General features: G+C 52.1%; 1 protein-coding gene across 2 annotated transcripts; it reads left to right on the forward strand.

The window, feature by feature from the left end:
• Positions 1 to 11,178: 11,178 nt before the first annotated feature.
• Positions 11,179 to 18,222, forward strand: SNAI1 (snail family transcriptional repressor 1). Of its 2 annotated transcripts, XM_035025390.1 has the most exons (3): positions 11,221 to 11,603; positions 12,228 to 12,755; positions 16,724 to 18,222. In XM_035025390.1, the coding sequence occupies exons 1-3, from the start codon at positions 11,522 to 11,524 to the stop codon at positions 16,906 to 16,908; spliced, it is 795 nt and encodes a 264-aa protein (XP_034881281.1). In that variant the 5' UTR covers positions 11,221 to 11,521; the 3' UTR covers positions 16,909 to 18,222. The 2 variants fall into 2 exon arrangements, with proteins under 2 accessions (XP_034881280.1, XP_034881281.1); XM_035025389.1 differs by lacking the exon at positions 16,724 to 18,222 and having other exon boundaries at positions 11,179 to 11,603; positions 12,228 to 14,172.
• Positions 18,223 to 18,793: the final 571 nt, after the last annotated feature.

Here is an 18,793-nt window from a genome sequence, read left to right on the forward strand (position 1 = left end):
GGAAGGCTGGCCCTCAGAGTGGAAGTGCAAGAGTAGGGCCTTGCCGGGCAGAGGGGGCGAGTCTCTGGCTGGCAGGTGAGATAAGATGGCCGCTGCCTGCTGGAAGCCTTATCTGCCCAGGCCCTCGATCTGGTCCCTGGATGCTTTCTTGCCTGTATTCATCTCCTTATCACCTGACCTTCCTTCCTGTCTGCTGAGCCTCCCATCTGGGGCTCAGCGGGGTGCTATGAATACAGGAGTAACGATGATGATAATCCTTCTGATCCCCGGTTCCTGACACAGTGCCTACCCTCAAATAATTTTGATTTAATCCTCTAATTCCTGAAAGGTGATCAAAGCCAGGCACTCAGGTTACTCTGGAAAAGTCAATCTCATTGAATCCTAACCAGCCCTTCAGGAGAGACACTAATAGCATTCTCATTACACAGATGAGGAAGTGGAGGCCACAGAGGATGAGTAATTTGCTCAAGCAGGGACCCAACGACGTAGTGTTGCAGCGTGGAGGTGTGATCAGATGCATGGTCTCAGGCACACTGCACAGCCCCCTATTCCCAGCACCCACACTGCTAGCTCTGATCTCTGCTTTGGTTTCCTTATCATCGGTGAAATGGGGTTAGTAAGTGTCTTCCTCATAGAGTTATGGGAACCTAGTTTAATCACGTAAAGCTACACACAGGGCCTGGGACAAAGTAAGTGCTTAATGCTTAATAAATGAGCTACCAACGTTACGACTTTTTTCATCCATTCCTGAGACCACCCAATGCCTGGCACGTCCTAAGCAGCTAGCAGCTGCAAATGTTTGATGACTAAATGCTATTAAGTGGGGTGTTTCCCAAACTTGGCCTGAAGACATGAATTACCTGGGAGTCACTTGCTATTGGAGATTCTGATTGGTAGGCATGGGTGGGGCCTGGGAGTCTGTATCTTTTAGAAAGAACCTCAGGTAAAATGCATCCTTAGGCTAATTTAGGAAATCCCTATATAATGTAAGGCAGGCTAGTGTTACAACAAACCTCTTGTAGCTTGGGTGGGGCAGCGACTCAGGTGATGTTTAGAATCAGGTGGACAAGCTTAGTCCTTAGAGGTCATAAGACTTTAGTGATACCTTTTCTGATTCTAAAAATCATCTAAAGTGTTCGTTCTCAAATGATCTCCCACAAATTATCTACAAAGGAGAAATTAGTGACTTTGTAGTGGAGAAACCTAGCAGACACCTTCACCAAGTGATTAAAGGTAGTATCATTGATAATGGGACAAACCATGGGTCACTTGATGGGATGCACTGAGGACACAGCACCACTTGTGAGGTTCCCAGCAGAAAAACTTTTAACTTAATCCTAAGGATTCATCAGGCAAGTCATCCAAATTGAGGGGCATTCTGCAGAACAGCCAGAACTTTTCCTGTCAAGGTCCAATTAAAGGAGCCTACAGAGGTGTGATGGCTGGTAGCCATGCTGCATGATTCCTGTTGGAGCCTTGATAGGTGGGGGTTACCAGAAAGGATGTTATTGGGCCAATTGCTGACATTGGAATGTGGACTGTGGAATAAGGAACAGTATTTTATCAATGTTAGATTTCCCAATTTTGACAGTTGTATGGACAGTTACATAAGGGGGATATCCTTGTTCTTAAAAGGTATGCATAGAGGAGTTTAAAAGTAAAGGACATGATGTTTCTTATTCTTAAATGGTTCAGAAAAAAGTGATGCCTGTGTATAAATATGTAGAAAGGACAGGAAATAGGCACAGTATTGAAAATTATAAAGCAAATATGCACGGTGTCAAAAATCATAATGCTTATTTTTTTTTTTTAAAGATTTTATTTATTTGACAGAGAGAGACACAGCGAGAGAGGGAACACAAGCAGGGGGAGTGGGAGAGGGAGAAGCAGGCTCCCCGCCGAGCAGGGAGCCTGATGCGGGACTCGATCCCAGGACCCTGGGATCATGACCTGAGCTGAAGGCAGTCGCTCAACCAACTGAGCCACCCAGGCACCCCCATAATGCTTATTGTTAACAGAAGACATGTAGGGCAGAAAAATATAAAGAAGAAAGTCGAAACCATTCACCCCACCCCACAGACACCCGGACAACCCATCCCGTCAATAGTGGAATACTTACATGTCCTTGAGTCACCATATTTCTGGCTAAAACTTAAAATGGGCGAATGTTCCACTTGTTGTCTGTAACATGCATTTTTCACTCCAAGATGTATCCACCCACATCTTCCCATGTCAGTGTCGTGTTATTTTAATGGCTGCGTGATGCTCCTGGTGAGGGTGGACCATACTTCCTTACCAATGGGTATTTAGATTGTTCTAGACCGTGCCAGAGTGAGCATCCTTGCAAATACATTTTGCCTCCTTGTCTGAGTGTTTTATAATGCAGAGCTGCTGGATCAAATAGAGCAAGGTTGAGAGCGGCAGAAATAGGGAGACAGAGACAGGCAGAGTCGGGGGAGAAAGAAGCATGCCTGAGGAGACAGACGGAGCCTGTGTGAGGCGTAGAGGCCCCAGTGGCCTGGCCACAGGAATCCCGGCAGAGAAGTGACTGAGTCACTTTTGTGAACACACCCTACAGATACAGCTGTAGGTAAGGTCAGAGTCCCCGATGCAGGGATTTTCGTGGGACCATTGTTCTTGAGAAGCAACCTAATTGCACATTGACGGGGCTGGTTATAGATTGTGCTGTGCCCCTCGGAGCCAGGCTCCAAGTAGGGCTGCTAGATTTAGCAAATGAAAATACAGGAAGCCCAGTTAATTCTGAATTTCAGATAAAGAATAAGTTTGTCCCGTACAGTCTTACAATAAAAGTATATTTGTTGTTTATCTGAAATTATAATTTAATTGGGCTTCTGTATTTTTATCTGGAAACCCTGTCTCCAAGATCAGTGAGAGCAGCAAGGTGAAGTCGGGATAGAGGGATGAGTGTGTGTGTGTAGACACGTGTGCACGGAGGGCTTCTGAGGTAGCTCTGGAGGTTTTAGCTCCTGACCTGGGTAGCGGTCGTAGTTGAGGGGAAGGGACTTGTCTAGGTCCCACAACCACGGGTGGTAGAACTAGGTGGGGCCCCAGCTTTGTGCTCTGCGGTAATTTGTGTATATGTCTTAAAAGTGTTAATATAATAAATACAAATATTAAAAACATCACAATTTCCTAAACTCCACTTAAACATTTTTGGTTTTAAAAAGTACTGGCAGTGTCCTGGGGCTCTGCCTTCCTGAACTGTTCTCACATCCTGGAACATTCATCTGTCCCTGGGCTTCTTAATCATGGTGGCCGCTGGTCACTGCTGCCTGAATGTCCTCTCACTTCCCTTCCCCTCTCACCTGCCCATCCTGTGACCTCAGCCTGGAGTCGGTTTGGATCTCAGTCCTCTGACTCACCCTGCATCCCTTGGGGCTGGTGAGTTGCCTGTTCCTGTCTTCCTCCCTCACCTGTGAGCTCCACAGGGCACAGAGACCTTGTTTGTGTCCTGCTGGGTTATCACAATAGCCTAGCCTCCTCGGCCAGCTACCTTCTGTGGCTCACTCACTGTGATTTGGGGGTATCTGACCTCTGAGCTTCAGTTTCCTTATATATAAAATGGGGCTAATGATCTTGCCTACCACTCAGGGCTTGCTGTGGAAACCAAATGGGCCAGTGTGACAAGTGGGGAAGTGAGATGACATTAGTGTCTCTGAGGTGATGCTTGAGCTGAGGCCAGCTCTGGGAAGAGCTGGGGAGGGCGTTCTGGGCAGATGAGCAGTAAGGGCAAAAGTCCTGCTATGGGAAAGAACCTGTGTGAAGAGGAGCAGAAAGAAGGCCAGCAAGGCTGGATGAGCAAGGGGGAGAGTGAAGGTGACAGAGCAGCTTGGGGGCCATGAGCAGGGTTTGGATTTTATTTTGAGTCTGCAGCTAAGAGCTGACTCTGACTTGAGAAAATCGTTTGCATTCACTTCCCCTGCTTGGCGATATCTCCCACATGCAAGGTTCAGAGAGGCCGAGGGGTCTACAGGTGTGAAAGGGGGGTGTGGGGAGGGCATAGAGGAGGCTCCTGGGGCTTTTCCTAGAGACAGGCTCAGCCTTCTGCCAGGAAGGTGGAGAGAACAGGGTGGTAGCAGTCCAGTCCAAGGGGCGAGGCTGCCAAGGCCAAATTAGTGTGTGAGATAGTTTGAGAGATAGTTTGAAAGATTGTGTGTGTGTGTGTGTGTGTGTGTGCGTGAGAGCCCCTGGTGGTGAATGCACAGGGAGTTTAGCTGGGGAGGGTACACTCTGCACCTAGGAGAGATCCCAGGGGCGCCCTGTCATAGGCCTGGAGCACCAGCACGGCAGGTGCGGAGAGAGGCCTGGCTCCAGGGCATCACTCAGTCCACACACACCTGTCACCCTTGAGGCCTCAGTCAACTGCCTTTTAACCGGGGTGATCACCTCTTCCTCGTTACCCAGGATCGTTCCAGAACTCCCCCTTCTTATTGCCCCTATTGAATAGGTGAAGAGACTGTCTCAGAGGCAGTCTGGTGGCTGGGTGGTTTTTTGTTTTCATGAAAAAGTAGTTTATTTGAAATTGTGACACGTGTATCCGAAATAAAACATTCATACCCTCCAGAAAAGGTTAGGAGGCAAAGAAGCCTCCTACCCACCCCTGTCCATTTCCCTCCTCAGATGCAACCAAATTCTTGGGTCACCTTTCATAGATAGCCTGGGCCTACACGGTGGATATTATCTTATTTACTTCTGCACAAAAGGCAGCCTATTAGATATACTGTATCCCTGAATTTTTTTCAAAGTCTTGTGGTTCATTCATCCATTCAGCTAATATTTCTTAGGCACCTACTATAAATAGCAGGTGCTGGTGAGGTGTGTAGGTCACAGTAGTGAATGAGCCAGTTCCTGCCCAGGTGGAGCCATGTAGAGCGGAGAGTTAATATTTAGGTTTTGGAAGCCTCAATAGTGAGGACATTCTCTCTGTAACAAGAGAAAACACATTTCCACAAATTTTTTTATTGACAAAATGTAATATTTAGGGACGCTTTGTGGCTCAGTCAGTAGAGCATGCAACTCTTGATCTCTCAGGGTCCTGAGTTCAAGCCCCATGTTGGGGGTAGAGATTACCTAAATAAACTTTTATTTACTTACTTACTTACTTACTTACTTACTTACTTACTTACTTACTTATTTATTTATTTATTTAAGAGAGAATGAGAGACAGAGAGCATGAGAGGGAGGAGGGTCAGAGGGAGAAGCAGACTCCCTGCCAAGCAGGGAGCCCGATGCGGGACTCGATCCTGGGACTCCAGGATCATGACCTGAGCCGAAGGCAGTCGCTTAACCCACTGAGCCACCCAGGCGCCCCTAAATAAACTTTTATGTAATATCTAGGGGCACCTGGGTGGCTCAGTGGGTTAAGCATCTGCCTTCGGCTCAGGTCATGATCTTAGGGTCCTGGAATCAAGTCCTGGGTCAGGTTCCCTGCTTAGCGGGGCATCTCCTCCCTCTCTCTCTGCCCCCCAGCCCCCTTGTGCGCCCTTTCTCGCCATACCAAGACAAACCTCAGCTTGGATTTGGCCCACGTGCTGTATTTGCCAACCTCTGGCCTAAAGGGCAATCAGCAAAATAAGTAAAACATAACACTATGTCAGGTAGTGGTGAGTGCAGGGGAGAAAAGTCAAACAGGGAGGGGGGATAGGAGTCTGAGACTGGAGGAAAGAGGGGTGAGGGATGAAATGGTGCCAGAGAAGGCTTCCCTGAAGAGATGAGGCGGTGAGTCTGGAGGCCTTCTTGGAGAACATTTCAGGGAAAAGGGAGCGTCACATGCAAAGTCGCTGAAGCTGGACCATGCCCGGGGTGTTGCGGGTGATGCCTCGTGGGCTCAGAGGGGCCACAAAAGCCAGACTCTGCAGAGCCTCCCGGTGTAGTGACAAGAGTGGCTTTTTCTATTAGAGAGATGGGAGCCGAGGAGGGTTTATGTACACAGGTAGGCTTTGACATTTTGACAGCTGTAAAATATTCCATTGATTGGACTGTTAGGTACTTAGCAAGTCTTCTATGATGAGCAACTTTTGCTACCCTATTAAAATTAATGAGGCTAATACTTACACATGATAAAAAAAATTCAGACATGGGATGGGGCATGTAGCAAAGCCTCTCCCTCCCACCCCTGCCTGGCAGCCACCCAGATCCCCTCCTCAGAGACAACCACTATTACCAGTTTCCAGTGTCTCCCTCCAGAGGTGGTTTCTGTGTCTCTAAGAAATACCTATATATTTCTCCCTCTTTTTTTAAAGATTTTATTTATTTATTTGACAGAGAGAGACACAGCGAGAGAGGGAACACAAGCAGGGGGAGTGGGAGAGGGAGAAGCAGGCTCCCCGCAGAGCAGGGAGCTCGATGCGGGACTCGATCCCAGGACCCTGGGATCATGACCTGAGCTGAAGACAGTCGCTTAACTGACTGAGCCACCCAGGCGCCCTATTTCTCCCTCTTTATAGGCAAATTGTGCTTTTGCTGTTCTGTACCTGTACCTTGAATCCATTACATGTAGAGCTTTCTCCTTTTTGACAGGTGTGTAATATGACTGCACTGTAATGCATTAACTGGTCTCTAGGTGGGCCTTGGCCTGAGTGTAGGAGCATCGAATACCACCTTGGGGTGCTAGAAAGATGCCCATATGAATGAGGCTCCTGCGCAGACTAGGCACACAGCAAGTGCTCAGCAGATTGGAATGAAAAGGGTTTGCGCATCTTTTCTTGGAGTCCCCAACTCTGGGCCACACACAATAGACTTGGACCCAAAAACTCCCTTGAAAGCCATTTATATCCAGGGATGGTGACTTTTGACTCCTTCAGAGGGCCTATGGGGTCAGGCCCAAGGCTGAATCATTGCTTTCAGGCAAGTGCGAGACACTCAAGAGGTTTTGTTTTTTAAATCAAGGAAGGATAAGGGTGGAGATTGAGCCTTGACTCATTCCTTGAACTTTCTATAGACAATGTCTTCTTCCTGGTCAAGATTAACTCCTTGATTGATTTGCTCACTGATTAATGATCTAATCAACAGGGGCCAGTTGGCTTAATATACAAAGAGCTCTTAGCAACTAACAAATTCATCAACTCTGTGACCAAAGGACATGAAGGGATAGTTTGGAATATGGAGAAACAGAAATGGCTTTGGAGCGTGTAAAAAACGCTCCACCCCATTCATGTGAAATGCACATTGTGACTAGGAGGTCTCACTTTCCCTTATCAGATGGGCAAAGATAAAAAAGTCAGACAATACCCTTCCTGGGCCAGGTTTTACAAAAGGGCCCTCACCACCCTGCTGGTGGAAGTATAATTTATTTTAACCTTTTGGGAGGACATTTGGACAAATGTATCAACATTTTATATAACATATCTTTGACGCAGAGTGCAAAGATGTGTGTACAAGATATTCATTGAAATTGCCACCTTGTTTATAGTAGCAAAAAAATTGTAATCTAACCTGAAGGCTCAGCATGAGTCCTCTTGTTAGATAAATTGAGTGATTGTGGTATAATTCATACAGTGGAAGAGTCTGTAGTCCTGCAAAAGATTAAGGAAGCTGCGTGTAATGATACGGAATAATTGTCAAGACGCTGAATATTGTTACTTGGAAGGAAAAAGCAAAGTGTAGGCAAAGTGTAGGCTAGCATGCGGGCTCCCATTTGTGGTACATAAAGGAGGCATGTACATATTTATATAATATATATTAATATATAAATAAATATATAATTATAATATAAATAATATATATTAATATGTACATGCCTTGTTTCTATAAAGACCATCTCTGGAAGGTCATAAAAGACACTGGTAAAAATAGTTGCCTTTGGGGAGGATATCTGGGATGGAGACTTTCTGCTTTGGATGGTTGTCAGTCACATTTTTAGTTATTGTTTTTACTTTTTATTTTTCTTAAGATTTATTTGAGAGAGAGCGCGCTTGAGAGAGAGCAAGCATGAGCTGGGCGGGGGGAGGGCAAAAGGAGAGAGAGGGAGAAGCAGGCTCCCCACTGAGCAGGGAGCCCGTCTTCGGGGCTCGATCCCCTGACCACCCCCCCATCATGACCTGAGCCAAAGGCAGACGCTTAACCCGCTGACCCACCCAGGCGCTTCTATTGTTTTTACTTTTAGTTGGGGGATGGACACCTGTGGAAAATGCAGGCCTGTGTTCAAATTTATCTTCCTCTCAGAGGCCATTCCTGGTCACATGACATAGTCCCAAACTGTTCTCCAGGGCAGGTGCACCAGTTTTCACCCCCTTACCGGCGTGTGTGCCCAGCCCCGCACGGGGCGGCCCAGAAGCGGTCTCAGGGAGCGCCTCGGCCAGCAGAGGGCGCCCGAGGACCGCGCCCCGGGGCGTGGGGCGGGGAGCGGTCGCCTGGCCCGCGGCTCCATCGCAGAGGCCGCCCACTTCCGGGAGGACCTGACACCACTGCATCTGAAGTGTCGCCTTCCCCCCTCCACCCCACCCCGCTACGCAGCCTAGGGGCAGCACCTCGGAGAAATGGTCTGTGGCCCCGGAGCCTCGTTCGGAGCCTCGTTCGAAGCCCGCTTCCCCCCACCTCGCGGTCTCCGCCGTTTCCAGGAGGCAGGGGAACGAGGGCGGGGGCAATTCAATCAGAAAGGAGGGGACAGCCCAGATCTGAGAAAGGGTCCTCCCGCTCTGTACTCCCTCCCAGGCGCAGGTGCCCGACCAACCGAGGAAAATGGAAAGCCGGAGGCCCAGGCCATGGTGTCTGAGCACTCGCGGCCCCTGGACTCTACCTATCGGCATCTCCAGGAGATAGGATTTACTCTTACATTATGGGATTGTACCATGGATCGTTAATCCATGATACTGTTGATAAACATTTGGGTCGTTTCCAAGTTTTTGCTATTAGGAACAAGGGTTCGGTGAATATTCTCTTGTTTCTTCTGAGTTTAGGGCTGGGCAGCAGTTCTCAGCTTTGATGGCTCACTAGAATCACCTGGTGAGTTTTAAAAAATGCTAATACCGGAGACCGCCCCCACCCGTACCCAGACTAATTAAATCAGGATGTCTGTGGAGGTGGGGCTCAGGCTTGGGTGTTCCCTAGAAGAATCTAATCTGCGGTCTGGGCTGAGAACCCCTTCGAATAGATTGGCCTAGAAGTAGAATGCTGGGAGGAGAGTCACCTGTTGCTAGCTGATGCCAAACTTTTTCAAAGTGGTTGTGCCCATTGACACTCTCCTCAGCATGGGACAAAAGTCCTGATGCCCTTACACCCTCATCAACACTTGATATTGACCAAATTTTAGCTTTTTTTTTCTTTTGATGGGTGTGAAATCGTATCTCGCTGTGGTTTAATTTACATTTCTCTCATTACTAATGAGGCATTTGGTGAAAATGATGAAACAGACTGAAAAGGAGCCAGCCAGGTGAAGATCTGGGGGAAGAGGGATTGGGGGGGGGCAGTGATGGCTGGCAGGTGCCAAGGTCCTGTGGTGGAAAAGGGCTGGGATGTGGAAGAACACAAAGACGTGTGGTGGGCGATCATTGTGCCTGGAGAGTGGGGAGAGTGGCTCAAGACAAGGTCAGCATAGGTCAGATCAGCTGGGTGGAGGGCTGTGGTGAGGACTTTGGCTTTTAATCTGGGTGAGACAGGAACATAGGAGGGTTTGAGCAGAGAGACACAGTGCTACTCCTCCCTCTGGCTTCGAGTGGAGAATCACGACATTTTGGAACTAAATAGACACAGGAGGGGGGTGTGTCTTCATAGTGACTGCATATGGCCCGCCTCCCCCCACCTTACCTTCGACTCACCAACTAGAACACAAGTTAATGACGCAAACAGACAGTTGTCCATGCCCACATTCTAGGTGGTGAGTAGGGGCCTACAGGTTTTCATAGTCCTTGCTTCACAGATGGAAACAAGCTGGGGGGGGGGGGAAACCTGTGGATTTATTTCTGTGCCCCCCACCCTAACTCCAGGCCTGGCATGGCCCTGTCTGGAGTGGGTGGGCTCACAGCAGAGCTGAGGGTGAGGCTCCAGCTGTCCCTCCCCTGGGCCCACCCCACATTTGATCAGTCAGTGCCCCGCCCCCCCACTGTGGAGCCTGGAGTTAGGTACTTTATTTTTTTTAAGATTTTATTTATTTGTTTGACAGAGACACAGTGAGAGAGGGAACACAAGCAGGGGGAGTGGGAGAGGGAGAAGCAGGCCCCCTGCTGATCAGAGAGCCCGATGTGGGGCTCCATCCCTGGACCCCGGGATCCTGACCTGAGCAGAAGGCAGACGCCTAACGACTGAGCCACCCAGGCGCCCCTGGAGTTAGGTACTTTAGACGCAGGATTCATGACGCCCAGACAGGTGAGAAGACCCACCTCAGCCCCTCCCTTTCCTACTTCTTTCTCCCACCTGCCCAGAGTGATCTTTCTCAACCAAACTCTAACAGGTCCCTCCTCTGCTGAAAATCCTGTCTTGGCTCCCACTGTCCTTGGGGCAAAGTTCAAACTCCTCTAGGCCCTGGAGGCCCAGCAGATCTGACCTCTCCAGCTTGCCCACCCCACCCCCATCCCTGGGAGCTGCTCTCAATGACTCTGAAGTAGTTACTGATTCTAACCTCGGGCCTTTCCCCTCGGTATTTCTTCACTTCCTCTGGGAAGTTGCCCCGGACCCCCTGTCAGGTGACCCGCTTCTTGACTGTCACAGTGCCCTGTGGCCTCCCCCGCATCAAAGCACACTTCCCTTTGCTTAATTATTGCCTGTTTACTTAGTCTCTCTCCCCCACCAAACGGCGAGCTACCCTTCATTAGAAACCCCGAGTGTTTTGTTCAGGACTGTTACCCCAGCTCCGGGAATAGTGACTGGCACGTAGCGGGTGCTAGTAAACATTTGCTAAGCGAAGGAACGGATGCCTTTTGCTAGATGATGCCAGATTGCTTTGCAAAAAGGCTGTGGCATTTCACACTGCCAGCAGCCACGTGAAGGTGTTCATTTCCTCGCATCCTCCTCCGAAATGTGTATCGTCCCTCGTCAATCCCACGCTCTTTGCGAGGCGCCAGCCTGACCGAGGAAATTTCCGCCCCCCTCCCCGTGCCCGAGGCGGAGGCGGTTTCGGAACATCAGGTGCCCAGACCCGCGGTACGCGGCGCCAGGGGGCGCCAGAGGCGGACGACCGTGCAGCGCTGAGCTGGCGGGCGCGCGGGGTCCCGAAGGGGGTCCCGCCTAGCCTGGGGCTCCCGGCGCCCGCCCTCCCGCAGTCCGCTGCTGCAGCGCCCGCAGCCGGACCTCTGAGCGGCCCCCGCCCGGCCCCCAGCGCCACGCGGCGCTAGCCCCGCCAGCCCCCGGCGCACCTGCTCGGGGCGTGGCCTCTGGCGAAGGCGCGCCTCGATTGGCGCGGAGGTGACAAAGGGGCGTGGTCTCACCAGGCCCCGCCCCATCCAGAGGCTGGCGTACTTAAAGGAGTTGGCGGCGCGTCTCCACTCACAGCGCAGCGGCTCGGCCTCGCGGGTGGAGTACTTCGCCACCCCTGCGCGACCCGGCGACCCCGGCTGCTTCGGCCACCATGCCGCGCTCTTTCCTCGTCAGGAAGTCCGCCTGCTCCCGCCGGAGGCCCAACTACAGCGAGCTGCACGACTCTTCCCCAGGTGAGTGGACGGGGTGAGGGACCCCGGGGGCTTCGGGGAGACCGGCGAAGGCCGCGTGGGGGGCACCTTGGGGGAGGGGGCCCCGGGGGCCAAGTCCAGGGCCCGGAACCGAGCCCAAGGGCCCGGCGCGGGGCAGTGTGCAGAGGGGCGTCAGGAGCCCGGGCAGGTGGATGCGGGCGGTTGGGGGAGGGCTGTCCGAGGGCGGGGGTCTGGCGTGCGGAGACTGCGCGGCGGCCGAGCCCCGACGGCGGGGAAGCGAGGGGGCTCCGCTGGGGGAGAGCGCGGCCGGAGGTGGGGCGGGGGCCACGCGCCTGAGAAGGGGAGGCGCCGGCGGTGGCCCGCGGGCCGGGAGGTGCCGGGGAGGCACAGGGGGAGTGCCCCGAGTCGGGGCTGGACGGCGGCGCCCTTCGCGTAAGATCTGGAGGCCGAGGCGGGCGAGCCGGGCGGCCCGGGTGAGGAGGGGCTCCGGGCGGGCAGGACGGGCCGCCCCCGGCCGGGATCCTTTCCTTCCTCCAGTAAGTACTGAGTGCCGGCCCCGCGGCCCCCGCCCGCAGCAGGCTACTGTTTGTTGACTGACTGCGCGACCGAATGCCTGACCCTGCCCTTTTCTCCGTCTCCCCTCAGAGTTTACCTTCCAGCAGCCCTACGACCAGGCCCACCTGCTGGCGGCCATCCCACCTCCCGAGGTCCTCAACCCCACGGCCTCTCTGCCCACGCTCATCTGGGACTCTCTCCTGGCACCCCAAGCCCAGCCCATCGGCTGGGCCTCCCTTCTGCCCCAGGAGGTCCCCAAGGCCGTGGAGCTGACCTCCCTGTCGGACGAGGACAGTGGGAAAGGCTCCCAGCCCCCCAGCCCCCCCTCACCGGCTCCTTCGTCCTTCTCTTCCACCTCAGCCTCTTCCTTGGAGGCCGAGGGCTATGCTGCCTTCCCAGGCTTGGGCCAGTTGCCCACGCAGCTGGCCGGGCTCTCCGTGGCCAAGGACTCCCAGACTCGAAAGGCCTTCAACTGCAAGTACTGCAACAAGGAATACCTCAGCCTGGGTGCCCTCAAGATGCACATCCGAAGCCACACGCTGCCCTGCGTCTGTGGCACCTGCGGGAAGGCCTTCTCCAGGCCCTGGCTGCTGCAGGGCCACGTCCGGACCCACACCGGTGAGTGTCCCCGTGGGCCACCGCCCTTCTCATCGCGGTCCCCGCTGCCTTCTCTGCCAGCTCTGGGGGCGGACTGGGCTTGCTGTGATTTCTTTTTCGGAGTGTGGAAACCGGGGCTCGAGTCTCCTGACTTCTGGCTCATTAGTTTAGGGGCTTGGCTGTCTGAAATGTTTGGCAGAAACATTCACTCGCTCATCAGCTAAGCAGATGGGCGAAAGTAGATAACTATGTCTCTGCAGTCTCCATTTCCCCACCAAATGGGTTGGAGTTGGGTATGGGAGAGGTGCAACCAACACCTTGCTGCTGGGCCAGGTGTGAAGGGGCCCACCTCACTCCACCCTGCCCCCAGCCCATCCCCACCCCCACCTCAGCCAGGCAGGATGTTGTGAGACCCCCCACCTGGCTCTGAATCCTGCTTGCAGAACTTCAAACCTTGAGTCGATGTTTCACCTCTCTGAGCCTCAGTTTCCACATCTGTAAAATGAGCATAAGAACATCTTGTGGGGTTTCTGCGCCAGTTAAATGAAAGAAAGCACCTGGACCCCCACTTGATACATGAGTGTCCAGAAATGGTTTTGATATTTGCTCTGCTTCCATGCTGTGTGACCTTGGGCAAGTGATGTAACGTCTGAGCCTCAGGATTATGATAGCATAATCCTATAGGGTGGATTCTGATAGCATTTTATAGGTTGGCTATCAAGATTCAGTGGCTCCTTAATCACTTCATAATAATTTGTTAATCATGGTTCTCAGACCTGCTCTCCCCACCCCCACCATGGAGTAGAAGATAACCTCAGTCCTATTCAGACCTGGGAATACCTTTGCCAGCAGAAAACAGGTCTTGATGTTTCAAAAACATAATACTAAATGTGTAGAAAATTGTGAGATGGAGCCTCTTCTGTCCTCTTAACTTTCTGGAAATGTGGAAAAGGTCCCCACTGTGTCTTTTCAGAACTTGAAAGGTGGAGGCCACCATACTTGGGGCTGCTCTTTGGGGAGTAACTTTGGGAGAAGGTTCAAGGGTCATAGCTATTAGCTTTGGGGTCAAGCTGAGTGGGTTGGAGACCTCAGTTCTGGCATTTCCTGGCTCAGTGGCTGACCTCTGAGCCGTGAGGGCCAGTGGGGCGGTTTGTTAGGCCTGGTGTTTTGCAGGCATTATGAGTATCATCATTACTCCTACAGAGTGTCCCTGGCATCCTCCCCAGCATGCAGACTGTGGCTCCCCATTTCTCTTTGTGCACACGTAGTCCTGATTTTAAAGGGACCTGATGTAAAGGTCCAACTGCCTGGCCTCTGTCTTGGGCAATTGCCCAGCTGAAGAGGGCTCTATTTGGAGGAGTCAGAACCCTTGGGGTGCTCCCCTGAGCCCCCCAGCTTCTCTCCCCACCCATCAGGACATTTTCATGTAAAGGCACGGCTGGGACACAAAAAGCCTGTTGAAATGCATCATCACCATCCTCATTGACTCCCATTGTGTGCCTTAATGGTGGGCCCAGTGGGTGGGGGCTGGGGGGGTGGAGCAGGTGCATGGGCCAGTGGTGCCCAGCACCTGTTCCGGGCCGCAGCTGCTGGCCCACAGCGTGTCAGGCCCCTTTAATCCGGGGAGTATCGCATGTACAGTGCCCCCCCTCGGCGGCCTTTGTCCCCGCCGGCCTGGTGCCGATTTCACACTCGCCAGGAACACCATAAAGACGTCTGTGGGGATGGAGGATCTGCAAGGGGTGCAGGTCTGTGCCTGCTGCTTGCACACACAGACCTCCACCCAATCACATCCTATAAGGCCTCCTTCCTCCTTTGTTCACGTTTCATGTCTGGTCATACATGACAAAGGTAACATTCACTGAGCACTTGCTGTATGGGAGGGGCATTGCCCATGACTTCCTTCACCTGGGTTAATGCAATAAATCAACAACCTTAGGAGGGAGGTGCTGTCGCAACCCCCACCTTACAGATCAGGAAACTGAGGCACAGAAGGAAATCACTTTCCCAAGTCACAGCTCATAAGACTGAGCCAGGGCTCCTTCACCTCTGCCAAGGAGGTGAGCGGGAAGTGGCTTTCTGCACCCTGGGGAAAATAGGACTCCTTGCCCTTACCCATATCTGCATACAGTAAGCCCTTAGTTCATAAGGGAGCATGTGAAGGAGGAAGAACTTCACTTGGACCTTGTAGTGCGGTCCTCAGACCCTTCAGGCCTAGTATGCAGAGGGTGCTCAATAATGACAGCCAATTAACTCAGGCATCCCTTCCCTAGTCCTCCTGCTAAGTTCCCCCCCTTCTCTGTGGCCGGTTTCCTTGTATATCTGACCCAGGAGACTGAGCCCTTGAATGGATGGCTCTGTAGGCAGCCTCAGGCATCTGACTTCTAGACCCCTCCCTCCCAGTGCCCAGCACAGTGCCCCAGGCACCCAGAAGGTGGCTGGAATTCATTCATTCCCTGCTCTTGAATTCCATCCCTGGGATTTAACAAATGGGCCATGGCCTAGGGGCATATAATGCTGGGAACCAGTCCCTTTAAAATCAGGACTATGTGTGCACAAAGAGAGGGTAGAATTCTCCTTTTTTAGTAGAGAATGTTCAGCATTATTGCCTGGCACAGATTGGAAGCTTGATAAGTACTTGTTTAATGAGTTATTTTTCACACTTTTTATTTATGAAATGCTGCACTCCCAAGAAAGAAAAAACAAAACACAACATTGTCAATTTTTGTGAACTTTATCGTCTTAGTTGGGGCAGGAATTATGAAAAGTTGGTGAACAGCATTACCTGATGGTGATTGAGGGGTCAGGCTCCTCTGAGGCTTTAAAAAAAGACAATCTATTGTATAAGCACTTACTGAGCACTTGACTGTGTACGTAGCTCTATGTGCATAACTCTTCTTCAGCACAGCCTTCACCAGGCAGTGGTGTGAGAGCCACAAGTGGGAAAGGGTTTCAATCAAGTCATAAGATAAAAAATTTCGGGCGCCTGGGTGGCTCAGTTGGTTAAGCGACTGCCTTCGGCTCGGGTCATGATCCTGGAGTCCCGGGATCGAGTCCCGCATCGGGCTCCCTGCTCGGCAGGGAGTCTGCTTCTCCCTCTGACCCTCCCCCCTCTCATGCTCTCTCTCTCTCTCATTCTCTCTCTCAAAAAAAAAAAAGATAAAAATTTCTGTAGCCTCTTGGGGGGTCCCAGGCCTGAGCCCTTGGAGTGAATTCAGGGGAGGCCCCTGCTCTCATGGGACTCAGTCTGATTGGGAGACAGACAAGATTTGAAATTACCAAACGTGGTCAGTTTTGTGATGGGGAGGCGGCTCAGAGAAGTGGCCTAACCTGCTGGGGGGAGGGGTGTGGCAGGGAGCCTTTAAGGCTGACTCAAGCTTTGTCCCCAGATGAAGTAAATCCAGAAGTGATAATGAGGAACACCCACTACAGCCCCCTTAAGTGAGAGGCCATCTGAGTGGTGGTTAAAATCACAGGCTCTGGAGTCAGGCTGCTTGGTTCTTGCTGCGTGACCCTGCGTATGCTACTTGGCTCCTCTGTGCCTCCGTTTCACCATCTCTAAACTGAGGACAAGGGTAGGATTAAGTGAGATAAGCGTATGATGCTCCTCACTGTCTCTGGCACAAAGTGTTCAGTTGCCATCATTGTCTCAGCTGGCTTGCCTGGATAAGTGCTTTATTTACCATCTCTGGTTTACCAACCCTTATGGGGGTGGGGATGAACAGCTCCATTTTACAGATGAGCAACTGGAGGCTTAGAGAAGCCAGATGACTTGCTCCAGGTCACATGGTGGGAAGTGGCAGAGCTCCCAATCATATCCAGGCCTTTGGACACTAGATATGGTCTGGGTCCTTGGGTCATGGGATTCCTTCAGCGGTGGGGTGATCTGGGCTCTAAAGGCCCCAGTGGGTGGGCAGGGATTTCAATAAATAAATGTCAGTTGTTATCCCAAGTGGTTTTAGCGCTCAACTCTTGTTTTCTGTCCCCAGGCGAGAAACCCTTTTCCTGCTCCCACTGCAGCCGTGCCTTTGCTGACCGCTCCAACCTTCGGGCCCACCTACAGACCCACTCAGATGTCAAGAAGTATCAGTGCAAGACCTGCTCCCGAACCTTCTCCCGCATGTCCCTGCTGCACAAACACCAAGAGTCAGGCTGCTCAGGGGGCCCCCGCTGACCCTCAAGGCTTCTTCTGCCTCTCCAGACCCCCCCCTCCACTGCAGCCTCCCCAACTCCAGAAGGAAGGTGCCCCCATCCTTCTCACTGCCACGGAATTCCCTTCTGAGCTCCCCTGTTTGGCTGCGTTGGCTCCACAGGACTCTGAGGACCATTTTCCAGTTCTCTCTGCCCTAGGTGCCTCAGTAGGCTCTGAGAGAGAGAGGCCTTTCCGTGGATATTTCTGTGGATGGCTGATAGGGAGGGTGGCTTGCAGCTGAGTGTTCTGGAGTCAGCCTCTCTGTGTGGGTTTGTGTATCCAAAGGTGTTTGGATACAGCTGCTTTGAGCTCCAGGACAAAGCCGACAGACTGATAGGAAGCTCCCCCGCACTCAGGGGAACCCATTCCTCCCCCACCGGAACCCTCAGGCCACCCCTCCAGGAGGTGTGACTAACTATGCAGTAATCCACCCCCAGGTTCAGCCCGGGGGGCCTGTGGTGGGCCACTGACACAAGGACGTGTCTAGACCCCAGGTTGCCCCTGGGCCTGGGCAGCTATCTCAGCCTCCTATTTTGTCATGGTGGCACTGTCTCATGGGCAATTTAACAACAGTCCCAAAAGGGACTGTGAGTAATTGCTGTCACTTGTTGGGGGCCTGAGTGGGGTGCTTCAGCCCGACCGATGTGTCTCCCAGAACTTTTTGGGGTCTGACAGGTGGACCCAGGAGGAAGATGTTTACATTTTTAAAGGTACACTGGTATTTATATTGCAAGCAACATTTTGTACTAAGGAAACGTTTTGTATAGTTATATGTACAGTTTATTGATATTCAATAAAGTGGTTAATTTATGTATTAAAAAAGTCTATTTAGCTTTATAGAGGGGTGAGTGTTTTAAAGGGCCTTCGGGAAGGGAGAAGGGGGCAGGGATTCATGGAGCTCAGATATTCCTGACTCGGGCTTAAATCCTGTCCTCTTAAACATCACGTGGCTTTGGACCACTGACTTTGACTGTCAGGGACCTTATTTGTGCAAATGGGTTTTCTCTGAGCCTGGGTGTCCTGTCTGATGTGGAGGGGGGGAAACACCTGTGGACCAGTGAGCAGTAGGGGGCTGTGTGCAGGTTCCTTGCACTTTACATTGTGACCCTGATTTATTCTTTTCATCCTTCCATGTTGAGGCTGACCAGGCCCATAGGGTGAGAAGCCAGCTCCCTGGTTCTTATCAACTAGACAGGCTGCTGGGCTTTGCCCCAGCAGCGCAGGTCTTCTGGGGAGGGGTTGACAGCTTCTCTGAGATGAGGGAGTGGAGTGCAGTGAGCAAGAAGGGGACAGAGGATGTCCTTCCTGCTTCCAAGGGCACTGGGCCCCACTCCGGCCTCCCTGTCGGACCCACACCTCTTGTCTGGCTGCTGGGTACCAAATGGCCTTTGATGCAAGGAAATTGGCTGGCTGGAGCCGAAAGGGTGAGAAGGCAGGCCAAAGGGTAGGGGTCATTCAGCTTCCTGCTCGAGGACAGGACGGGAAGACGGTCAGTGTGTCCCGGGCTGGGATAATTCACTCCTGGCTGGCTCTCATGATGACCTCACCTCTGGGGCCCTCCTGGGGCCAGGAGAAAATGAGTGTCCTTTTTGAGCACAAAAGGTGCTGAAGGTGCCAGTTTCCTGCAGGGAGCTGAGCAGGCGTCCCAGAGCTCCAGAGCCCCAGAGTCAGGCCGGGGGTGGGGGGAGCTTCGTGTTCCAAAGGAGAGATGATTCTTTCTTCTAAACAGGAAATGGTGACCCACAGGCCGGGAGCAGCCCTTAATGACTTGCAGCTTTCCTCCCAAAAGAAAAAAAAAAGTTCTCTAACAATCGCCAAATTGTAGCTGGCCTCCCTGAAGGGAAGTTAGGGAGTTGCGGGGGTTGGG

This window comes from Mirounga leonina, unplaced genomic scaffold, assembly GCF_011800145.1.
Source record: "Mirounga leonina isolate KUSES-001 unplaced genomic scaffold, KU_Mleo_1.0 Mir_195, whole genome shotgun sequence".
NCBI classification, from domain to species: Eukaryota; Metazoa; Chordata; class Mammalia; order Carnivora; family Phocidae; genus Mirounga; species Mirounga leonina.

What these genes read in the sequence shown, in the direction of transcription:
- SNAI1 (XM_035025389.1), top strand. Translation starts at nt 11,522, where the DNA reads ATGCCGCGCTCTTTCCTCGTCAGGAAGTCCGCCTGCTCCCGCCGGAGG. An exon ending in GCTGCACGACTCTTCCCCAG is followed by an intron (nt 11,604 to 12,227) that starts GTGAGTGGACGG and finishes GTCTCCCCTCAG; the next exon opens with AGTTTACCTTCCAGCAGCCC.